Here is a 25,139-nt window from a genome sequence, read left to right as displayed (position 1 = left end):
CCTCGGGGCTCCACACACCCAGCGGCTGACGAGCCTGGCGCACCGACTCCACCCTCCTGCAGAGACCCACCCGCCCACACACACACCTCCTCACCCCCATCGTACTCCCCGCACGTTTCCCTCTCCCTAGAGACCCCCATCCTGCACCCCACACACTCCCGAGACACCCCACCCTATTCCCCCACATCTCCTCAGAGACACCTCCATCCTACTCCCCAGGTGTCCTTTCTCTCAGAGACCCTCATTCTACACCCCCCCCATATCCTCACACCCTCTGCCCCCAGAGGCACCTCCATCCTACTCCCCACACCTCTCCCCTTCCCCCAGAGATACCCATCCTACACCCCAACATCCTCAAACCATCGCCACCCAGAGACACCTCCATCCTACTCCCCATAACTCCCCCTTCCCCCAGAGATCCCCCCATACTATTCCACCACATCTTCACACATCCCACATTTCCCCAGAGACACCTCCGCACACTCTCCCTATAGACACCTCCATCCTACTCCCCACACCTCCCCACTCCCCCTAGAAGCTCCCCATCCTACACCTCCATCCTGCTCCCCCACATCTCCCCAGAGACACTTCCATCCTACTCCCCACTCCCCTCAGAAACCCGTCCGACATCCCCCACAGACACCTCCATCCTACACCTCTATCCATCCCCCAGTCCCACTCAGAAACACCACTAACTCCTCACCACACCGCCAGCACCTCACACACACCAGTCCCACCCAGCAGAGACATCCAGCATCCCCATATGCACCTCAGCTCTCCCCCCACTAAGACCTAGCAGGGAGCAGCTACCATACAGAGAGTTCCTTTACAGACACCTATAACTAGTCACTTATAACTAGGCTTGGAAGGATTAGATTTTGTATTCATAAGTGTCAGTATACATTGATTTCACCGCACACACACAAACCAATGAAACATATTTCCATCAATGATAATCAAAAGTTATGGATAGGCAAAGTAAGAACAATGCTGAATGAAAACTTAGTTTGATTTAAGGATATTTACTTTGTATATTTTGATGTGAAATTGACAATTTGTGTTTTAACAGTTATAAAGCTTTAAATTTTTGAATCGACATCTATGGCAATTAAATAATTAATTGTGTGACACCCCCCATAATTTCCCACAACTGTGAAATTTTAAATATATAAAAATAGAAAAAATCTGAAATATACATTATCAATCAAAATTTTTAAAAATTGAATTCTGCCAAGCCTACTCATTTAGGGCCCTACCAAATTCACAGTCCATTTTGGTCAATTTCACTGTCATAGGATTTTAAAAATCATAACTTTCATGATTTCAGTTATTTAAATCTGAAATTTCATGGTGGTGTAATTGTAGGGGTCCTGACCCAAAAAGGAGTGGTGGTAGGGTCGCAAGGTTATTGTGGGGGAGGGGTTTGCAGTACTGCTACCCTTATTTCTGCACTGCTGCTGGTTGTGATGCTGCCTTCAGAGCTGGGAAGCTGGAGATCGGCGGCTGCTGGCCAGGAGCCCAGCTCTGAAGACAAAGCCACTGCCAGTAGCAGCACAGACATAAGGAAGGCCTGGTATGGTGTTGCCACCCTTCTGCGCTGCTGCCTGCAGAACTGGGCCCTCAGACAGCAGCTGCCACTGTCCAGCCACGCAGCTCTGCAATCAGCAGCGCAGCCGAAGTAAGGATGGCTTGGTATGGTATTGCCACCCTTACTTCTGTGCTACTGCTGGCGGGGCGCTGCCTTCAGAGCTGGACTCCTGGCCAACAGCCACAGCTGTCCAGCCACCCAGCTCTGGAGACAGCGCAGAAGTAAGGGTGGCAATTCTACGACCCCCCTGAAATAACCTTTTGGCTCCCCCTGCAACTCCCTTTTGGGTCAGGACCCCAATTTGAGAAAAGCTGGTCTCCCCTGTGAAATCTGGTGTTTTATGTGTTTTTACCCTATACTATACAACTTTCACAGGGGGACACCAGATTTCACGGTCCATGACACATTTTTCGTAGCCATGAATTTGGTAGGGCCCTACTCATAATCCACCTAAGACATCAATCCCACCCACTCATCACACCACATCTCTCCCCATGCAATCCCTCTGATAGGCCCAACTCACCAACATCTCCTGACGACAGCACTTCTGCATACATAAACTTTTCTAGACATCCAGAACCTCACAAAGACACCAATCCCATGCCAACAACTGGACCAAAGACACCCAGCATTCCATAGGATGGCCCTCACGCAGACCAAGCCCCCCCTTCCTCAGACAGACAGCAGCTATCACCCCCAAACAACTACTCCACAAACACCCAGCACTCCTACACAAAAATCCTCTGGATGCCCAGCACCTTTAGAAAGACCAGTCCCAACTGGAGACACCCAGCACATAAACTGCCCCCCCACACACCCCTCTCTATATAAACACCTTGCCGGTAGCACCCTTCCACTGATCCAACCAGACATACCAGCTTCTTACTAGAAAATACCCACCACCCCTCTACAGGACCAGATTATGTCAGTCTTTGGTGCTAGGCATGGGGCCCTCCAGGGCTCTGCCTCTGCTGCCCCGAATCATAGTTCTATCCCCTCTTGGTGTCATCAAGGGGGTAAGGACAGCATCATGGGGCTATCTTTCCCTCAGAATTGGCAGCAGGGACCTCACTCTAGTGCAGTACCCTACACTTGACCTATAAAATGGACTGTCTGATTGGATGAGTGGGCTTCTACCACACATACAGTCTTCTCCTGGGGTGGTTTAGGTAGGGTACCCCAGAGCAGGGAGCCTTGGAGATGAATGAGGAAACTCATCTTTGTCAGAGCTTTATTTTCAAGCTGTCTGCAACCTCAGGCAGATATCACTACATCATTTGCCCTTCATTCATGTTTTCAAACTTTTCTTGGGAACAATGAGAGGAGGAAATATGCTTTAAAAAGAAAAAAGCTGAGAGTCTGACATAGTCACATGACTCCAGGAGTGAGGGCCCTAGACATGGACATATAGGATATGTTTCTATGCTTCAGCTGGGAGTGAGCCTCCCGGCCTGTGTAGACAGACTTGCACTAGCAGAGCTTGAGCTAGTCCACCTAACCTCTATGCTTCAGAGCCTAAGCCACAGCATCCATCACACTGCTATTTTTAGCATACTGCCTCAAGCTCCGCTAGGTGAATCTGTCTACCCAAGCTGGGAGGCTTGCTCCCAGCTGCAGTGCAGACATGGTCCTAGGGCTTATGCTGTAATCTGACCCTGCGCCTCTACACACAAACACATCTCTGTCCCCCCTCCCCCTCCCCCACACACATTCAATTCAATAAGCTATAAAAGTTTTGCCAATGTGTCAAAAAAAAAAAAAAGAGAGAGAGAGAGAGAGAGTGAGACACACACACACACAGATCCCTTGGTACATGTCAAAAGTAGGTACACTCCACCCAGGATAGGGCTACAAACTGTGGGCCTATTTCTCCTCTCTCACCAGTTTTACACTATTCTGATGCCACTGACTTCAGTAGAATTACTCATGATTTACAATGGTATACGTGAGAGGAGGGTCAGGCTCTGTATTGGAGTTTGGGTCTCTCTCATTCATTTGTCACTACTGTGCATTCCTAAATCCAGTGGCAGAGTGCTATAGTTATGATGCAGCTCTCCTTTTTTCTAGGATTAGACACAAGTTTCGTCTTCACATTTTGAAATGACTTTTACGACTCCTAATACTTTGAGCCACCCACATAGAGAACACTCTCACACATACACTTTCCCTGTACATATCCAACACATTCTATAGACACAGACAACACATCAACTCTCACATTGACACCCTGCACTATCACACGCTCTTTCTTCCCTCCATTTGTCTTGCATATTTAGACTGTAATCTGTTCAAAGCAGGGACTGTCTCTTACAATGCCCACAGGGCCACACCCTCAGCTGGGGTCTCTGTATACTATTGTAATACAGGTGTCACACAGGTACACAACAAATACATGCACAGGCCTCAAGAGTAGATCCCATTTTGTTAAAACTTTAATTTTAATTGCATAATTGTCATAATTCCAAAGTCTTTGAGGCTCAGGACATATCCACAATATATAAACAAACTCCGTCCACAGCCAGAAAACCTTTGCATGGACTTTTTGCCCACCATTCCACTTCAGCAAATAAATTTCTGGGCTCCAAAACAGCTATTTTGTTGTTGTGATTAACTGGAAACGTTCATACACAGAGACATCAGAGGGATACGTGGTATGTTGTCAATTTGAAAAAAAAATTAATTTGTTCACCTGTCTATATTCATTTTTAATACAAGATTTTAAAAGTACACCCCTCTGAATATTTTATATATGCTTGCATTTCACTATTTCCCCCTATAAATCTGAGAAGTGTTTCCCAGACCTTTCCCAGATTTCTCAATTCTGCTGTGGGTTCTGTTTTGGAGGGCAGTCACAAACAAGTTCCCCAGAGACAAAAGGCTAGCCAATGCCTCAGTCAGGTATCAATTCTGTTGTGTGTTCTGTTCTGGAGGGTAGTTGGATAGGCAAGGTATTCTTCGTGGAGGGACTATGGCAATGGCATTCATTACCAGATTAGGCTGAGTTTGAGACTTGCCATCTTCAAAATGGTGGTTGTGACATTACCCAGGGTACAGTCTGGGCTGATGGACAGCTATGTGTCCCCTCAATTCCCAACCTAGGGTACCTTTTACACTGCTTTGCTGTGAAAGGAACCACTCCTGGTCTGCTCACACACAGCCTCTAGCATGTAAATCACTCCCAGCTATACTGTATGAGTGCTCTAGCAGCCACTCGAATTACCCTGCAGGGCAACACCATCAAACTTCCAGTCCCAGACTTTCCCCCAGTTCCTGGGTGGGTGCTCGACCCTGCTCTGCCCCAGGCCCCACCCCCACTCCACCCCTTCCTCCAAGCCCCCTCCCCTGCCCCTTCTCACCCCCACCTCCCTCCTTCCTGCCCTGTTCCACCCTCTCCCCACCCAGTACCTCCTGAACACCACTCAACAGCTGATCATGGCAGGCAGGAGGCACTGGGAGGGAGGGGGAAGCACTGATCAGTGGGGCCTGCTAGCAGGTGGGAGGAGCTGTGTGGAAGGGGGAGTAGCTGATCCGTGGGGCTGCCGGTGGCTGCTGAGTACCCACTATTTTTTTTCATGTGTTTTCCAGCTCCGGAGCACCCACTGAGTCAGTGCCTATGCCCAGAAATGTGCATCTTGTACTGCTCAGCATCCTCCTGGACAATACAAGCTCATATAAAGTCTGTCATTTATTAATAGAAAATGATATGCACAAATCTTGTTATCCCAAATGGAGTCTCCCAAACACTTCAATCCAAACACACTGGTTTAGATAAAACAATAAAGCAAATGTATTAACTACAGAAAGATAAATTCAAAGTGACTATAAGTAATGAGGCATATAAATCAGAACTGGTTGCAAAGAAATAAAAGGTAAAATGCATCTAACATCTAATTTAACAAGCTGCATAAATACAAAGCAAAGGTCCTCTCGTCACATGTTCCAGCAGTCTTACTGGCAGAACCTCTTTCAGTCAGGATCTCCCTCCCAGTCCAATGCTGCTTCCTTTGTTCTTCAGGTGTTGAGGATGCCATGGGAAGAGAGTAAGGGAGAGAAGATGATTTGGGGCATCTCCCCTCTCCTTTTATAGGCCTTCCCTTACACAAGAATCACCTCCAGCTGATGTTCAGGAGACAGAAAGTCTGTGTGGCTGTGAACCTTAAACTGCTTCTTTATCAAAATGTAGATTTTTGCACACACCCTCTCTCCTGGTCACTTAATCAGGTGATGGTCCCTTTGATCCCATTGACACCTGACTGAGGCATTGGCTTACCTTTTGTCTCTGGGGAACTTGTTTGTGACTGCCCTCTAGAACATATCCCAGTATATCACACAATGGAATCTTACATCTTTATACACATATTTTACCAGGACAATAATGATCAGCAAATCATGAGTTTTCAAATGATACCTTACACAGTATGCTTTGTACAAAATTTCACATAGTCTTGTAAAAGGGGTGAACATAGGGGTACAGACTATCACAGTGGTTAAGATATAACTATATCTTCATGTCTCCACAAAAATGTGACCAGTCATTATGATAGTGCTACATTAACAGTCCAGCGTTTGGCTCACATTTGTGAAGCTCACAAATGCCACAAAAATAGGCTCAGTAGAAAGACATATAAAAATAATGAAATCTTACATTTACATTGTGAGACGGTGACGGGGTTCCCGGAGTGCAGCCTGGACTGTGAGATTGCTAAACTGTCTGTCCCACCAACCTGGCATGTATCCCTCTCACTCTGTGATGCTGTTGGTAAGTTTCTGCACTTACACAGACATCCACAGGCAGTGACACACCCAACTGAGTTACATGAATTCTTTCCCCAGCCACTCATGAACCAACAATAGAGAGGGTCCAGCCAATTCCCCCCAGCTTCCCAGTCTTGCACCCGAGAACTGTACCATCTTGCACTGGTCAGAAGCCTGACTAGTGGAAGTTCATTATCCAGTCCACCCCTCCCTTGACGTGGAGAGGACACACACTACCTTTCGTAAACTGAGCTGAGAAACAAAAGTAAATTTGCAGTCTGAGTTCTACAAACTAAACAAGATTTGAATCAAGCAGCGTCTCACTCTGACAGATGGCATAGTTCTGGGACTCTTTTCCAGCCTAGGACCATCCTCCCCAGTTCAAAGTCTTTGTCCATCAGACCTGTTTCCAGGATTGAGTTGTGGGGGGAGGGAGGTCATGACATCACCTCCCCTCTTTTATAGTTTCTTCCAGCTTGCTGGAAAGATCTTTTCACATAGGGATCTGGCAGTCCCCACTAGTCAAGCAGTCTCCATTATAATGTCTATATGTTCTCTCTGAGAAGTCTTCTGGGATGGCCACTGGGTGTGGATTCCCTTTAATTGGCCATCAGCAGGTCTGGCTACTCCACTCTTGTATCTGAAAGGCTGGTTGTGGGTGTTCCCAACCTCACCGCATATTTCAGTAACACACACATATTCCTCTATTTGCAACCCCTCTTGACCCAGATTCAGATCCAGGCACTAGTGAAGGTTCAGAAATAAGGTCATTAACTTTTGCAGAACTAGTTTGCACATCCCTGCTTATGGCTAACTGTCAAACTGTATTTTTCCTAATGTTTGTAACGAATAATCTGTTGTAACTGATCTCCTTATAATAGTTTGCAAGGCTGTTTCTTTGTTAGGGAAGGCAGAATGGGTGGGATTCCCCAGCTTTTAGCTACTGAAGGCTAAGAATTTAACAGCTGAGGTATAAAATTGGAACCATGCAATTAACAGTTTGTGGGTTTGGCTTATATGTGTCATTGCATGTACATTAGCTGGCCCTAACAAGCAGACAGAACATTGAAGGAGGTAAATACTCACTTTAAAACTGTACAGAATATGGTCAGAGTCCTCTGTGTCCCTCCTTGTTGGGTGTCTAGGAGATATCTGCTTTAAACAGTTCAAGTTTTCAGGGCCTCATTTTGAGATATTTTCTCAAGGAATCCACTGCAAGTTTTGTATGGAACTGCAAGAGAGACTCCTGGGAAGACAGAGCTCAGGCAAGCAATTTCTCTGAAGTTGCTACCCAGTTTGTGATTGAGCTCCTGGTTATCTAGGGCCCTGTGACAAAGTGGGAAGTTTCTTAATATTTTGTGTGAATATTCTGTGTGCCTCAGTTTCCCCTATGTGCTGTATGTTTAATTAGGTGGGGGGAAAGATTGTTTGATCTCTGCAGAGACTCAGAGGACCAGGTGTGATTGACGCCTGGGTATCTGGGCCCCATGCCCACAGAGAACCCAGAAGACAATGCCCAGATATCTGGTGACTAGCAACTAACAACAGAGGCCAGCCAATTCGGATCAGCTGGAGAGCAAAGAGCTAAGGTGGATGGCCAGGTGACCTTTGATTTGCCCAGAAAGAGGAACAAAGGACGGAGGAGGGGCAGATTGGTTCAGTTGAGTGTGGACTGCTGGAAGCAGGGACACTTCTGGACTGGGGGCTGCAAGATAATTCTGAGCTCTAGTCAGACCCACTTGAACTTTTCAGCTTTCTATGCTGCCCCAGGACTTCCAGACAGTTAACAAATCCTTCCATTTTACAATGCTGGCCAAGAGTCACTCCAAACTAATTTGGGGGTGCATTGCTCCCTTTGGGTGAATAATTCTCCACTCAGGGGTCCAAAGCAAGTGGACTCGCAGAGGGACGCTCATGGTGTGACGCAAGGGTGCTGAAGGCTCTGACATTCGATCCCAGGTGAAGGGGCTTATCCCAAAGAGAGACTGCAACTCTCATAGAGGGTTGCCAAACTGAAGGGGGTCCTCCCAGGGTCTGTTCCAGAGCTGTTCAAGAACACCGGGCCTGTGAATCCATGACAGGTCCCTTTAAGAGAAGCCAGAGAAAAAGCATAGACAAATACCATTTACAAGGCTAAGCTTATAGAAGTTGCCATAACATTTTTCTATAGCCAGTCAAGTTTATGTGTTATACATCTTTTTTTCTACTGTACCCTACATAGTGAAGGAGAAACCCCAATGATAAAGCTTTGAGGAGAAACTATAGGAAGGCAAACTTATAAAGCAAGACTGCAGATCTTCAGTTTTGATTTGGAGTCGTGGGTAGATTGCCAGCATCCCTAGTCAAATTAACAGCTTGTTTAAAGAACTGTCAGACACAGTACTCTTTGCTCTTTTGTTCCCTGCTGCTTCCGGATAGAACTGCCTTCACAGAGAATACCAGAGGGATTTATACGTTCCCTGCTAAACTGCAACAGTTTTAAAGTAAAACAAGTTTTAAGCCTAAGCTACTGGATACTATTTTTGAATATTGTTAAAGAGACACTATCTTGCCAATTCAAAGTGTATTTAAATATAGATAATGGACAAAGAGGGCTAAAACTAATAAAGACAACAAGAATGGAATGCATCCTTAAAAAATAAAAATAAGTAAAAACTCAGTATCACTCCCCCCTCTCCTTTTTTCACACTAGGAGAACTGAAACAGCAGTAAAAAGAATTACCTATAATTTACAATTAACCACTAAAACAAAGTGACACGAAGAATAAAGCAGGTAGAATTGGCTTAAATGAATAGAAGGGATCCATTCTGTACTGCAGGAGACAGGATCAATTCAGAGGTAAAATCTGAATTAATAATTTTCTTTGTTTTAAAAGCTCCACAACTCACTCATCTTTAGACCAACTTTTGGGGACTTAGTGTTGGTAGTCCCACCTCATCCTGAATAAGGCAGTTCCTGATTTTTAAAATATCCAATTCAGCCTTACCCTGTCAAGATGATAGTACTGAGAATTGTAGGGCCTGTTTACATTATAAGTTTTAACCAGTTGCTGACATGAATGGGTAAATGTGTGAATCCTGCCAATGGCATAGACTGGCACATAGTTGTCATCTTGAGACACCGCCATTTTGCTGTATACAGGGGACCCCTTAACTGTGACTGTAATTGGTTTTGTCAGTCCTCCTTTCTACCAGCTCTCTGTTTAGTATGACACCTGTGTGCTGCTTGTGCAACCCTGTGTATGTTTCACCCTAGCACAATCTGGGATAGCCGCCAAGGTTTTCCCAGAATGGACCAATACAAGCAAGCAGCATGGTATGTTTGGACATACCAACAACTGTTGATATATGGTACTATTTAGGGGTGGGGCGAAAAGACTGTGTGGACACAATACAATCATGTTTGTTACAATTTAGTCAGGCCACTACTCTCCAGCCACCAGCTCTGAAGGCAGCACAGAAGAAAGGGTGGCAATACTGTGACCCCCTAAAATAGCCTTGCGACCCCCTTTTGGGTTGAGTCCTGCAGTTTGAGAAATGCTGAGTCTTAAGGGCTTTACATGTTTATATTTTGCCATTTTTAAATACATATTCATGTTTTGTTACAACACCGTGAAATTTAAGATTTAAATATCTGAAACCGTGAAATTCAAGAGTTTTTAAATGCTACGACCGTGATATTTACGAAAATGGACCATGAATTTGGTAGGGCCATGGTCATGATATTCAGTCACTAGTTACTTCACAAAAAACAGAGCTAGCAGGAAGAATGAAGGCATTGAATGATGACAGGTATATGAAAGACTTATCTATGACTTCAATAAGCCTACTATTTGTTGTTTGTAAGTCTCCTCCTGGCCTAGGAGCTGGGACTGTCAAATTGTTGTGGGCCCTATTTTGGAGGACAAATAGATGTTTGTTTTCTGTTAGGTGAAGATTTTAAAAAGAGAAAAGTGACATTTTCATGGGCTGAGGAGTAAATGTGGGGCCTGGCAGCCATCTGACTCCTTTTAAATACAGAATGTAGAACTATTATTGCGGAAGGAGCTACTCTGAAATGTACATAACCTGTAGGGATAGTAGCAAGTATCTAATGCTTGAGAAAAAAGAAAAATAATCCCTAAATCAACCCTTTCACTGTTAGACGTGAGGACTTTAGCAGGCAGACATTCCTCTTACAGTGTATATCCTCACTATGCGGGAAAAAGCAGCATATATCCTGACCCCTTCCCCAGCACATCCCCTATTGGTTGGGTGAAAGCCATTCTGCAAGTGTCCTGGGCCAGGACCTTAAAGGAATAGTAACAATTTCTAGTCCCAAGTACTACTTACCCCCAAGACCATTTCCTCTCTACCCATATCTTCTATATCCCAAACCCTTTCCTATATCAAACTTCCCCAACTCTTAAAAGGATGCAACAACCGGATGGGATTGAGCTGACCTCTAGGCCTTATTACTTTTAAGGAGCAGCCTAACCCCATCACACATTCCTATAAAATATGCAGCTAAACATTATGTGGAAATCCCTGTGTGCTTAGTATCAAAATCCTCATAATGGAAAATCAGTGATCTTTTGACATTCCTGATGGCCTAGGGGACTGTAAAACTCAAGAAAAGGCTAGGCAATGATCTTCTCTAAATAAATAATAGATTTTTGTTTTCAGCATCATTATTACTTGACAATAATTTTGCTTATACAGATCAGGGATCCTATTTTGGACAAAATACATGCAAGAGAGGAAATGATATTGAGTTTCTAACAGTTTCATCAATATAAAATTTTCAAATGATTGTTCATCACTATTTGCCCCAATATGGATATTACCAGCCTCCAGAGTATGTTTTCCATGTCTTCCATTTGGCTGCATGCTACTCTATGGTTATCTGGAAGGCTCTAGATATCTGAAGTTTAACAGAAATCTGAACTCATGGTATTCCATAGTAATAATTTCTATATAGAATAAACATCAAGCTTACAGTGGTCATATTATTCATTGCAAATAAACAATCCAATTAATTTAGCCTATTCTTCTGTCTGTGAATATTTTGTGAACTGATTCTAACTTCTCTGAATATATTTGTTATTTATAAGTATTGAACTGTTCACGTAAATTTTAACATGTGGGAGGTTCACAAACTATAACAACTACTGGTTGTATATTAGTTAAGTCATGTGGTATTGTTTCTGTTACCACTCTGAACTGCTGAAGCTTTTTAAACAGGAGAATAATGAACACCACATTTCTGATACAAATTTTCAGACAAATAGACATGCATGGTAAAATTTGTGAAACTTTCTGCATCAATAGTCATCCAAATAGTTGCAAACAATGAATAATACAACCTGAATAACAACAGAACGAACTTGTCATATTTATCTATGTAAAATATCACAAATCACTGTTATTCATCCAGCTCTAATCAGAATGCCACGCTCCATCCACTATACTTTCTCAAGACTGAGCTAGAATTTCCACAGATTATATTGCCATGAGAAAATTCAGCCAAGTTTCAGAAACTTTGAAAACTTTGGCTTCTCTCTAGTTGGAATAGTGTCACAGACCCCCAAACAACACCATTCTTTTTACTCACTCATTCTGTTAGCTCAAAATGAAGAGCTCCTGCCAAATACTGCATAATTGGTAAATCAGTTTAAGAATGCAGTCATTGAGATCAGTGAACTCAATCATTGACATACATAGGACTATCTACTACTTGAACATATTTGGGCATCACTATCTCAGTGATTTCAAACACCTTCTGAAAGAATGGATCTGTATACAACCCAAATGACGTATTTGCCTCACTTGAGCCATAAACACTAAAGGTAGTCTACATTTAGGGTTTTTTTCAAAAATTTGCACTGGTGTAAACATCAGTGCAAATCTCTAATATGAATAGGTGTAACTGGCGTAAAGCAGGGCTTACAATGGTGCAATTTAAACCAGTAAATTACCAGAGCAAACCACACTGGCGTAAGCCCTTCTTTACTTTGGTGCAGCATAGCTACACAGAGTAGCTGGTGCAAATTTCACTAAGGTAGACAAGCCCTTAGAGACCCTATTTACTGCACAGTCAACAGTCTTGTTGATTTCTTGCTCCACTCTATGAATAATCTAACAACAAATCCATGAAACTAAGAACCCTCAATTGCTGGTCTCTTGGAGGGGGGATGGAAGCTTTAAAAAAAAAAAAGAGAGACAAGCACCTAAAACTTTCTCGTTCCTGACCTGCGTTATTGAATTTACTCCTGGGGGAATTCTGCGCATCAAGGCAGCTGGCTGTTCTGGCGCCACAGCAGCCTCTGGTGGGCAAAGGGCAGAACTGCAGCACTTCTTAGGCAAAATGTTTTTTATGAGGGAAAATACAAAATTATGTGAGACAGATGAACGCGCAGAATTCCCCCAGGAGTAAAAATTCTATGCCCAGTGCTGCAGAATTCATCACAGCACGCTGCCCGCAGAGCCAGGTTAGGATGGAGTGGGGCACACAGGGCTGCTGGGGCGGTCACAGACTGAGGTTCAGAATGGCTAGTGGGGAAACAGACTAGCGCATGGGATCAGGAGCTAGTGGGGTGACAGCGCTGAGCCTGGGTATGGGGAAGGGGGCCTTCAGAGACCCATAGGGATGGGGGGTGCGGGGACAGGGGCAGATGTGCCTGACTGAATGGAAGAGGCTTGGGGTCAGCCAGGGTCTGCATGGGGGAAGCTTCCCAACACCCTAACAATCCCACCCACCCCCAAACAAAAACCTCACACCCAACACCCTCCAGGTTCACTCCCAGGCTCCTTCCCTCTCCCTCAGCTCTTCTGTTACCCCTGACTCCCCCAAGCCTTTGCACTGCTTCTGACAGGTGCAGGAAATACAGTTCTGTATAGTAATTTAAATGAATTACACAAAGTTCTGTATTAATATGCCTAGTAAGGAATCTGTTTATAAAAAAAATTACTAGAATCTTTTTTGTTGGTCTGTGTTGTTACAGACATACTTGCTGACAGATGTTTTGAAATAAATGACCAAAAATAATTGAAACTGGTATGATTATATTGTGTTATTTTGACAAATAAAATATGCAGAATATTGCAGAATTTTCAAATATTGTGTGCAGAATTTTTAATTTTTTGGTGCAGAATTCCCCCAGGAGTAGGAATAGTAGCAAAGATAAGAAAGGCCAATAGATTTGACTAGTAGAACAGTGACCTCATGGTTTATATGGTGTTATGGTACTGCCTAATGTCCAAAAGAGCATATACATTTTTTTGTTTGCTATTGTGGTAGAGAGAGAAGCAATATAAGCTACCTCCTATTTTGGATTTTTAGTAAAATTATACAAGTGGCTCAGTAATAAAAATTCATACAAAATGTTGTGACTTGTTAAATTCCATAACAGAAAAAAATCCTTCTAAGATTACATAGGGACATAAGACTACAGCCTTAGTTCTATATAAAATGAATACTCCCACTGTTTAGGAGAATCAAGGCAAAAAGATCTAGGCCAAAAGTGACTAGTTATTCTGGGTGCCTCAATTTTTGGGTGTCCAAATTGAGACACTAAGGTGGACTGATTTTCAGAGGGTGAATGCTCAGCACATTCTGAATATGGAAAAAATCCCCTTATTTTATTTTTACCAGCATTTGGACACTGCAGTAGTCTTCATCAAAGTATTTCTTGATTTTTCTGGTTAAAACTGGTTTTGATTTGGCAGACTTTGGAAACTGCACTTCATACTCACACCACTCTGGGTACTATGACTTTCAACACATTTTACCAATGTTCAAAATACAGGTAGCCTTCACATTTCATGCACATCTTGTAAGTGACTTTGGGTCAAAAATACTTGTTTATTGATTTAAAGAAATATATAATAATCTTCAGCCCATGTTAAAAGTCCAGTGGGCATTCAATATATTCAGTAAACAAAGCTTTTCTTCAAAAAAATTTTAAACTTAACCAACACAATAAACTTTAGAGAATAATAATGAATCACACAAGTTCAATGGGAGGAGAGAGAAAAAGAGGCTTACTAGTTTCTTCAAACAGTACCATGAGCTGTGGGATTCTCTCTGCCTCCTCCTCACTCCTCCCAATGTTAAACATTGCAATTATAAGAGGGCCTGGAATAGACAGTATTCTAGGGAGTCCATATGGTTTAGTCGCTTGAGCACTAGCCGGAGACTAAGGAGGCCTGGTTTTTATTCCTGGCTCTGCTCCTAGCATGTGTGTGACTTTGGGCAAGTTACTTTTAGCTCTCTGGGTATCACTTTATCCATCTTAAAATGATTTATTAATAAGAGTGGTGTTATTATTGTATATGAAAGAGTACATATCAATGGTTTCCCTTTGCCAGATTGATTGCTGCGGATCAAGTGTTAAATGTCAAGTTCTCTTTTCCAAGCTGACATATAATTCTATTTTTGTTCCTCATCTGTTTTTTCATTTATCAGAAATTTGTATATTTAGAGAGAGAAACTATTTTAATTAATTTAAGTTAATAAATACAACAGGTCAAATTATTCGTTCTGAATATTTATTGTAAATGTAGCCCTTTTTATTTTGCAAACAAATCCTGATTTATATAAATGTATTAATTATTTGAAGGTATTCACACATCATTTATGCAAACAAATTTCAGCCTGTGTTTTACTTGCAAACTTGATTGTTTGCTACTTGAAATTTGTAGTGTGTGACTGGTCAGCTAAATTACATTGTTTCTGTACCTTTATTGTATTATCAATTTTTTAAACAAGAGAAAAAATGGATTACTACTAACATATTGAGAATGACAAATAATAAAGTTCAAGTAGGAAATTTCAAATTGATAATCATTCATCAGGCTATAAATAAGGCTAAGATTTTGCCATGGTTATTTTTAGTAAAAGTCATGGACATGTCACCTGCAATAAAAAAAAATTCACAGAAGTCATGACCTGTCTGTGACTTTTGCTGCACAGCTCCATGGTTTCCCCCACCACCGTAGTGGCTGAGAGCTGTGCGGTTCCCCCTCTGCCTGCGGCAGCTGGAAGCTCCAGGGGGGCTCCCTCTCTACCCACGGTGGCTGGGAGCTGCAGAGTGAACATATTTCCCAAAGAGAAAACGGGACATCCACAGCCGCTTACCCAAGGTGTCCCCCTCTCAGGGGTGAAAGTAAGTTAGAGGACTTACCGGTATGCCGGAGTCCTGAGCAGGGGGCATGGCCTCAACTGGAAGAAGCAGGGCCCGGGGCCCTTTAAATCCCCGCCAGAGCCCCGCCGCCGCTACCCCAGGGCTTCGGCAGCAGGGCTCAGGTGGGGATTTAAAGGGCCAGGGCAGTAGCGGCAGCTGGAGCTCCGGGGCCCTTTAAATCCGTCGCAGCTCCACCGCCGCTACCCCAGGGCTTTAAATTGCCGTCTGGGAAAGCCGGTCCCGGTACGGCGCACCGCCTCTTACCGGTACGCCTTACCGGGGCGTACCGGCTTACTTTCACCTCTGCCCAATCTCTCCCTCCCCTGCAAGGCTGTCGCCTGTCACCGGAACCACGAGGAGGACTCCCTCAGGAGTCTGTCACCTGTCGTTGGAACTTTGCAGGGGGCCCCCTGCCACTTGTCACTGCTGTTGTCTGTTGCTGGAACCCTGCCAGGGCCCTGCTGGCTGCCAGCTCCAGAGTCCCACAGCCCCTGCGGCTGAAGCAGAAAACATCACGGGGGGTCTCTGGAAGTCAGGGATTCCGTGACTTCCATGACCTCCATGACATAAACGTAGCCTTAGCTATAATTCATGAAACTGTTGGGATTCATGAACATTTCCACTAACACTGGACAGCTTATCAAGTTCAGGGTAACTGCACCTGTACTTCTGCTCAGTGGTCCAGTTAGGACACCAACTCCTAGGCTTCTAGTTCCCCAACCATTGCCCTTCTTGGCTGGAGACCTGCACCTCATTCTCTCCTGACCCAGGTTTTTCCAGGCTGCACAGTTCCCTGTCTTCAGTGTAATTCTCCAGAGAGAGGCAGCCCAAGCATACCTGCTTGCTTTCTCTGCAGAGACAGTTAACAGTGTGACTACCCACAGATGTAAGTTAACACACAGTGCATTCTAAGTAAGCCTATTTTATTCTTAAAATAAAAAATCATTACAGAGAGAACATATATAAAAACAATAAAAGAACCTACATGCACGCTAATAAGCTTACCAGAGATCACCTCAGCCCTAGCATGGTCTCTGGGAGGAGCAGTCCTTCAATACCCCACCCCAGGAATTTCCTTGTGGTTTCAATTCATCACAGCTTCAGCTTAGAAGAAGCACAGTCTTATGGGGCCTCAGAGGTCCAGTCCTTCCAAGCCTTTCATAAGGGTTGCGGCCCTCACTGGACCAGGGGTCTTGTCCATTTGTTGGATCAGCTAAAAGGCCCAGAGCCTGTTTAAAACCAAGCTATTTATCCAAAAATCTTTTCTTTCTCTGTTGACCCCTGAAGAATCCAGTTTGAAATAGTATACGCACACCTCTCCAGGGGATGACTGATAACAGAGGAATTACATTAGCACCCTCCTCCTTCTAGCGGAGTTACATACAAGTTAGGGTTGCCAGCTTTCTAACTGCACAAAACTGAACACCCTGCCTCTTCTGTGAGGTCCTGCCCCCACTCACTCCATCCCCCTCCCTCTGTCGCTCGCTCTCCCCCACCCTCACTCACTCACTCATTTTCACCAGGCTGGGGCAGGGGGGGTGAGGGCTCTGGCTGGGGGAGGGGGCTCTGGGCTGGGGCCGAGATTGAGGGGTTTGGGGTGCAGGAGGGGGCTCTGAGCTGGGGGGGTGTTGCCGAGGGGTTCAGAGTGTGTGAGGGGGGCAGGGACTCCGGGCTGAGGCCAGGGGTACGGGCTCTGGGCTGGGAATGAGGGGTTTTGGGTGCAGGAAGGGGTTCCAGGCTAGGGCCAAGAGTTTCAGAGTGTGGGTGGGGGCTGGGGTCTGGGGTGTGGGAGGGGGTGTGGTTTCCGTGAGGGAGTTAGGGTGAGGGAGGGGGCTCAGGGCTGGGGTGCAGGAGGGGGTGTGGGCTTTGGGCAGTGCTCACCTTGGGTGGCTCCCCGCAAGTGGCGACATATTGCTCGGCTCCTAGGTGGAGGCATGGACAGGCGGCTCTGCGCGCTGCCTCCGCCTGCAGGTGCCGCCCCCGCAGCTCCCACTGGTTGCAGTTCCCAGCCAATGGGAGCTGCGGAGCTGGTGCTTGGGGCATGGTAACGCATGGAGGCCTCGTGACCACCCCTCCGCCTAGGAGCTGAGGAGCATGTCACCGCTTCCGGGGAGCAGTGCAGAGCCGGGTAGGGAGCCTGCCAGCCCTGCACCAACCGGACTTTTAATGGCCCAGTCAGTGGTGCTGACTGGAGCCACCAGGGTCCCTTTTTGATTGGGCGTTCTGGTCAAAAACCAGACACCTGGAAACCCTAATACAAATCCACAATAACACATACACATTTTAATACAATGGACCCCAAAGGTATTAAATCTAATTAATAATGGTTTAACTTAATTCAATAAAAATTTTCTTAATTCCATAAGTTTTGTTCAGGATATTGCAGAATACTGTTAGTCTGTCACACAACTGTCTGAATGCTCCCAAACAATACATAATAATTTAATGTTTTACTTGTGAAAACAGTCACCAAATTCCTTTTTTTGTAATATTGGTTCAGCAGGTTTTTTGTTGTTGTTTGTTTTTAATCCAAAGTATGCTTAATAAACAATTCTGGAGACACCAAGATAATGCATATCATCTAGCTAAAATCATAAAGCAACATTCATATAGAGTCGTGGCCAATTTCGTTTTAAGGAATTAAAATTAAACCCCCAAAAGGGAAATGTGGAAAATACACGTTCCATTTTAACCTATGTTTTATGGATGTATCATGTGCTTGCTTAGTTGAATCTACTGTTGTTCTTAATTTTGCCACCTAATAGAACTGCAGACTAAGAATAATTAGTCCACCTTTGTCTCTAGATTTAAGGATATTTTTAACTCTGAGGTTTTCCATTCCACATAAGGCCCCAATCATCCATCAGGACAGGATAGTGCAGATGCTTGCACTAGCCCATTGATTTCAGTGAGACGCAGAACAGCTACTGAGGTCCAGGTTGATGCAGGATCAGAATCATAATTTCAATCTTAGTTTGACAGGTGGTAAGGATTTTATCCAGAATTACTTGGGTAGTGTCTGGAAATGATAAAGACAACTGCCCAAATCAGGAAATGTAGAACTTCTCCTTCTAACTTAATCCATAGTTACTTTTGATAAAATATGATGGGAAATACTTTTTTCATTCAGATTTCCTAAATTGGAATTAGGCATGGGTGCACTTACTTTTTATTTAGCCATCTTGAATTCATATTTTATTATCAGTTATCTTTGCCTTTCTTGTTACTAGATCTCTCAATGTCTGAAGTGCTTGATATTAATTATAAGGCCTAAGATTTATTGATCTAATTTGAGCATTATTTTAGGATGTATGTTTTGTGTCTCAGCAATGACAGCATTCTTTTTCCTCTTAAAACCAACATTTCTGAACTATCTGAGATTGAGTAAAATTTTCAAGAAAAATAGTTTAAATGAAAAGGTCTGGGAGGCACAGGGACACCTTTGTGGATCTGTCTTTTTAAACTGAAATTTGATAATACTTTCACTTTTGCAAGAGCAGCTGGAAAGTAGTTGGGAATTAAAGAGGTGAGAATCAGGAACAGATGATCTCACCTTCCCTCTACTGCATAGCCCAGTTACTCTGCAACTCCTCTAGAACGGCAAACATACCAGCTCTTCCTCATATCCAACTCAGACAGACCTTCTTCTCTTGTGACTTGGGTTGTGGGGAGAGAAGAAAATCATGCCTCACTCACATTTCCGAGACAAAGTTCTTCCCCAACCTCTCTAGCACCAAAGCATCCTCTCCCTTGGGAGCAAACTGCTATGCCATCTCTACCAGCAATATCAACCCTCACACATGCTTCTATCTCAACCCTCACACACGCCCAATTTATTCCCACTGCCCCTTTTAATTGGGATGGAAATAACCTGACCCTATCCTTTGAGGAGAAAGAAATAGTTGGGATTGCAGGAGGAAAAAATGGAAAATTAAAAAAGTTACTTTGGGGATGGAAATCATGGAAATCATTCTTTCTTTGGGAAGAAACTGACAACATGAAAAAGAAAAACAAGGACCCAATACAGAAATAAATGTAGATGAGCAAGGACAGACAGAGAACAATTAACACTGCTGAGAATAATACTGACATAGGCAAACCATGCAGTATAAATCTATCCTTAAAAAACAAAAGAAAGGATTCAGCAAAATACAGCAGAAGACAAAGGAAAAATGAAAAGCGGGGAGAAAAAGTAAAATGAGGAATTAAATCAGTAAGGCCCAGATCCCAAAGGTATTTAGGGTCCTAATGTCTTCATGATCAGAGCCTAAATCTTTAAATTTTTATTAATTTACAGCAAGCCTAATACCCAAATGGCTATAAGTCATGCCTGGTCCTCATTCTATAAAGGGGCACCCAGGAATCTGGCAAGCGGAGGGGAGTGGAGTGGAGTTTGTGGGGGGGTCTTAAAAGAGAATTCTTGGCCAGGCTACTTGTGCCTCCCACTGCGCCAGCCCATCTCCTGCGGTGTCTGCTCCCCGCCCGCGCCTCTCAAAGAGCTTGTCTAGCTGGCTAGTCTAGAACAGGAGCGTCCACACGGCAGTGGGAGTTCCGGACTGCTTACTCCGCAGTAGCCATCGGGAACAGCGACGAGGCCCGCCAAGCCCTAACTACCCTGTAGTCCTGGCTGCCAGTTTCACCCTCCTGAGACTTCCCCTTCCCGGCACAACCCTCCATGGCCACACGAGCACCAGTCACGAGCCCGCCCCGTCCGTTCGCCACCCCGCGCTAGTCCGGATAAAGCGTGTCCCGGGGGCCCGGCGCGGTGGGGGCAGAGGCAGGGACAGGCCGCCAAGCGAGAGCGGCAGGAGCGGGGGAGGCTGGGGGCAGGGCGCGCGGGACGGGGAGTGGTGCAGCAGACACAGGCCGAGCCGGACCCAGGGATCCGGCAGACGCGGTATCCTGAGCCCAGCTACGGGGGCCGCACTGGCGCCAGGAGCCCATAGCCGGGAGCGCCGTGAAGCGGGCATCCGAGGACACGCCCGCCCCTCACAAGCCGTATTACCAGCCTCCAGGCCCCACCCCCTCCTGTCCAGCTGGCTTCCTCCCAGTCTGACAGCCGCCGCCGGCGTAGAATGCGCGGCGTCCCAGGTCGTCATGAGAACGAAAGACGTCACTGCGTTCCTCCGCCCGCCATTGGTTAGCATTGTTCGAGAAAGCTGGAGAAAGCGGAAGCGGAAGCCGCACGTGGAGCCGGCAAGGCGCTGCCGCAGTTTCTGGAAATTTCTCCCGCTGTCATATTTAAAGCGGCGGCGCCAGCTACCTCCCCCCCCCTCCCTTCCCGCGGCCAGAGGCAGCAACACAGCGCCGGAGCCAGCGCTCTGCGGCGGAGCCGTCCAGGGAGAGGCTCGCGCGGGCGGGACGGGGGCTGCCCCTGCCGGCGGGACCATGGCCGTGGTGGGGTTCGACCTGGGCTCGCAGAGCTGTTACATCGCGGTGGCCCGGGCCGGGGGCATCGAGACCGTCGCCAACGAGTTCAGCGACAGATGCACCCCGTGAGTGCGGGGGCTGCTCGGCCGAGCCTGGGGTGGGGGCCTGCCGGGGCCCCGAGGGGAGTCGGGCTGTCCCGCCCGGAGCGGGGGCTATGGGCCCTTCCCGCGCCGCGTGCGGGGCGCCGGGCGGCTGGGCTGCAGCGGGAGCCGGGCGGGGTATCGCGGGGCCGGGGCAGCATCCCCGGCCCCAGTGTGGCCCGGGAGCGGGGGAGAGTGAACGCTGCGGCCGGGGCGGTGATGCTGAAGCGGCTCGTGCCGCTGGGGGCGGGGGGGGCGCGCTCGCTGCGCCGCGAGTCGGAACTTGCTGGAAGCTCCCAGAGCAGCCGCCTGCTTCCCCCCACCCCGCGCGGCCGCGTTACTCCCGCGCCTCCTCAGTCCCGCGCGCCTGCCAGAGCCCCGCCGCCGCCTGGCGTGAGGGGAGGGACGGAGCCCCGGCAGCGGGGACTTGCAGGGGGCTGGGTACCCGCCTGCCTCCCCGCGGTGGGGTCCGCGCCCTCTGAGTAAAGCTGCCCTGAAGCGCGCAGCCTTCCAGTCCCGGGAGACGGGGCGCGGGTGGATCGTGACATGGACGCGCCGGGAGCGGGCACTTGGAGCAGCAGGAATCGGAAAGCGGCTGCTGGAGAAGCACCGGGGAATATAAACAGCTGCATGTAACGTGCACAGCTCTGTAATCTTCGGAGGTTTCCTATTTAAAATCTGAAGAGTAATGCTGTATTGTGATCGGAAATGAAATAGACAACTTCGCGGGGGGAGAGTGTTCCCACAGCAAAGCAGATGCACTAACATTTGACAGATTTGGGCGTACACACTGAGAATGTAATTTATAGCTAAATTAAAATACTTCTCATGCAATGTTTGTATGTTTAACCACACTGAAGGATTAGAAAAGATTCTCACTGAGTGTTAACTCTCTCACACTGCAAATATATTTATGCATATGCTTTGGTAGTAGCTTTTGTAACCAGGAAGGCTCTTAGGTGCATTTTGGGAGAAGTCATGTTTGAATCAGAATTATAAATTTCCTGATGTGTGGTTTAATTTGCAGCCTTGCTTTAATATAGTCTTTGGGCTTTAATTTTTTGTTAAAAGGGCATAAAGAAACTTAAGCTATGGAACTGAAGATATGCAGTCTCTCTTGTTCAAGCTCTTAGTACAGCAGGCTGTTAAACAACTTAAAGCTTTATTGTACAGAAATTTATTTTGTAATTGCTCAGCTTTACACTGGAGAAAATTCTAACCCACATTGAAACAATTACTTAGTGCTACATGTGAACTCAGAAGTTCAGCTATTCATAGGTTAGTCATACCAAAAAAAAATTACCATTTAAAAAAAATGGTGACACAAACATCTGTTTCTTTTCATGCAGATAACTTGGTTGAAGTTTGTTCTTGAAATTGTACAGAACAATTTACACTTGGGCTGAGACTAAGTACAGAACGTTTCAACTCCAACGCACGTGTTGTAATTTTACAAAACATGCTTTGGAGCTGAGACTTTCTGTGCATGAAAATAAAAACATGCAATATATAATAGAGAAAAGTATGTGGCTCAGAGTGAGAGATTGCTGATCAGTTTTTTTAAATGCCGTGTATTAGCATAAGCCACAAGAGTAGCAGTTTAACTTGCTCAAACTCTCAAATTCTGCTTGCAATAAAATAAAATACTTAGTTAACAAGCCTCTCTCTCTCTTTTCAGATCAGTTGTATCATTTGGATCCAAAAACAGAGCTATTGGTGTTTCAGCTAAAAACCAGGTAGGTTATCTTCTATGAAAGAGAATCCAACTACTAGTAAAATTAATAACATAAATATGTTCCAGATAGCTGATTGCAGCTAGATAAAATTCTGTGATCTTAATTGTCAGGTAACATTTCAGAATCAGAGAACTGCATTATGCCGACAGTCTCCTCTCCAGGTTTGCTGCTGAGGATGCCATTGCTAGAACTCTAGGTCTGTCTGCTGGGTTAATAATTTCTAGTTAGATGCCTGCCTTATTTGATAATTTTAAAAATAAAATCACCAGAACACACGCTTACTTAAGAAATTTCTTTGCATTAGAAATGCATCTTCACAAATTATGTAGAATGTGTCCTTAAACTGAAATATGAACTAAGAGCTTTGGCCTTTGCTTGAATGAACTACTCTAAAAGGAGAAAGTGTTAAATATTTTGTCTTATTCACTGCAGTAATATATTTTTTAAAAAGTGCTAAAACATTAATACGTTTTTTAAAATAACCATGTACAATGTTTAAAACTTCAGATATCAACTTCTAAAAGCCATGTTTTGGGCTGATTATATCTAAATAAGATTAGTGTACTGCAGGTGCAGACCAAGCATGCTTTGTCTACTGGCCTATTCATATCTGTCAAGGGGAAAAGATGCTGTGGCAGGTTTCCATGGAGAGAGAGAGCATCAACTGTGAAAGTCTTCCATTTAGCTATGAACAAACAGGGAGATGTGATTGAAAATATACGAGTGATCATAACCTCTTTCCTAAGCTACTCACACATACGTTTGCAAGTACAGGATTCAAAGACAGAAGCTAACAAAGTGATTTGCATAGTGAGTTTTGCAGTTTTTCATTCATTCCTAGGAATGGAAATGTATTTAATTAAAACAAATAGCCACATAAAACATTGTGGAACAAATATTTCACTAGAGATTTAACTTTGATCTTTTTGATCAGGACTTTCATACCACTACTTTTATTTTTATTTCTTTAGACTATATTTCCATGTCACTGATTCAGATGTTAACATAATTCAATAAAGTAGTGAGAAAAAGTAAAGGTGTCTTCAGAGCATTTGTTGTCTTACATAAATGGCTTCTATCTGGATTCTCAAGAGACTGATGTGGGGAGTGTTACTAAGAGATCATTCAATTAAAAGCTGTCCAGCAGCTTTAGCTAAATTGAAAGCAAAGCAGTTTCTCTCTCAACCTACATCTGAGAACATGCATTCACAACAGACTTTTGTTCTTGGACAGTTTGTGGCTTCAATTGCTTTTGGAATAACTTCAAAAGGGTACTATGTATTCAATTTTTCATGCTTTTTTGTTTTAACAGTTTGAAAACAAAATGAACCAATTTTTTCCATTTGACAAACACTTAAAAATTTGGGGTGATTTGAGGATTTCAAAATACAAGTACATCTTAGTAGTGAACAGTCTCTTTTCCTGACAACAGTGGAATTTTAGGTCATTGTTGCCCATGCAAGCATGGGCACTTCTTGGCCCATGACAATCTGGGCATTGCATTTTCACTAACAAGGGAGTGTAACAGTCATTTCTTCAAGCAGAAGAACTACACACCTGAATTGTTTTGGGTTTTTAACAAGTAATCATCTTAATTTAACTTTGACATGGTTTTCTATTTAACAGCAACTTAAATTTCAGTTTTTGTGCATCTTCAATGAAATGCTAGACAGATTTGGGAATAGTTAATTACTTCATTCTGGTCTTTCACTGTTACTTGCTGTATGTTCTGCTGAATTTTCAGAAGAATACCATGTTGTAGTAGCGCTGGTTAAGTGTGGCATGCTAACTGGCTTGCTGCTGTTTAACTGTGGCCAAGACAGCAGGAATATTCTCAAATATCCTACAGTATTAATGGCATGTGATTACTTTAAAAAAGTGTCTTCAGATTGTACATACAGTTAACCTGAAAATTAACAATTTTTTTTTAAAATCAAGATAACTCTAAATCAGTTCATTAAAAGCCACTAAAGTTTTTTGCTTTGTTGCCTATTGCATACTAAGTTACTTTTGCTGTTTAAGTGCTTCCAACTTGAATGACCATAGAGCTATGGGTTAAGTATCTATAAGTAGATGTCAAGTACCCTTCCTCGGGAGGTTTGTTATAGTTAGTTTTACGCTACCAAGGCCCTTGTTTTCGTCTGTGCTGGGGTGACCGAACAAAACAAGTCTCCATCAATATGTTGATCCCTTGACTTACTACCTTTAGATTTGTTTCAGAGTAGCAGCTGTGTTAGTCCGTATCCGCAAAAAGAAGAGTACTTGTGGCACCTTAGAGACTAGCAAATTTATGTGAGCATAAGCTTTTGTGAGCTACAGCTCACTTCATCAGATGCATGCGGTGGAAAATACAGTGGGGAGATTTTATATACACAGAGAACATGAA

At 44.6% G+C, this 25,139-nt stretch overlaps 1 protein-coding gene across 2 annotated transcripts in view; it reads left to right on the top strand.

The window, feature by feature from the left end:
• The first annotated feature begins 20,579 nt into the window (after positions 1-20,579).
• Positions 20,580-25,139, top strand: part of HSPH1 (heat shock protein family H (Hsp110) member 1) — a 32,096-nt gene continuing 27,536 nt past the window's right edge. The window contains exons 1-2 of one of the 2 annotated variants that reach the window (XM_037891981.2): positions 20,580-21,002; positions 22,696-22,753. In XM_037891981.2, the coding sequence (XP_037747909.2) occupies positions 20,605-21,002; positions 22,696-22,753 (456 nt within the window). In that variant the 5' untranslated portion in view covers positions 20,580-20,604. The remainder of the gene's footprint in view (positions 21,003-22,695; positions 22,754-25,139) is intronic. The other variant, XM_037891987.2, reaches the window with a different exon arrangement.

Source organism: Chelonia mydas, chromosome 1, assembly GCF_015237465.2.
Source record: "Chelonia mydas isolate rCheMyd1 chromosome 1, rCheMyd1.pri.v2, whole genome shotgun sequence".
NCBI classification, from domain to species: Eukaryota; Metazoa; Chordata; order Testudines; family Cheloniidae; genus Chelonia; species Chelonia mydas.
The sequence above is the reverse complement of the archived record's forward strand: the minus strand, read 5'-3'. Positions and strand labels throughout refer to the sequence as shown.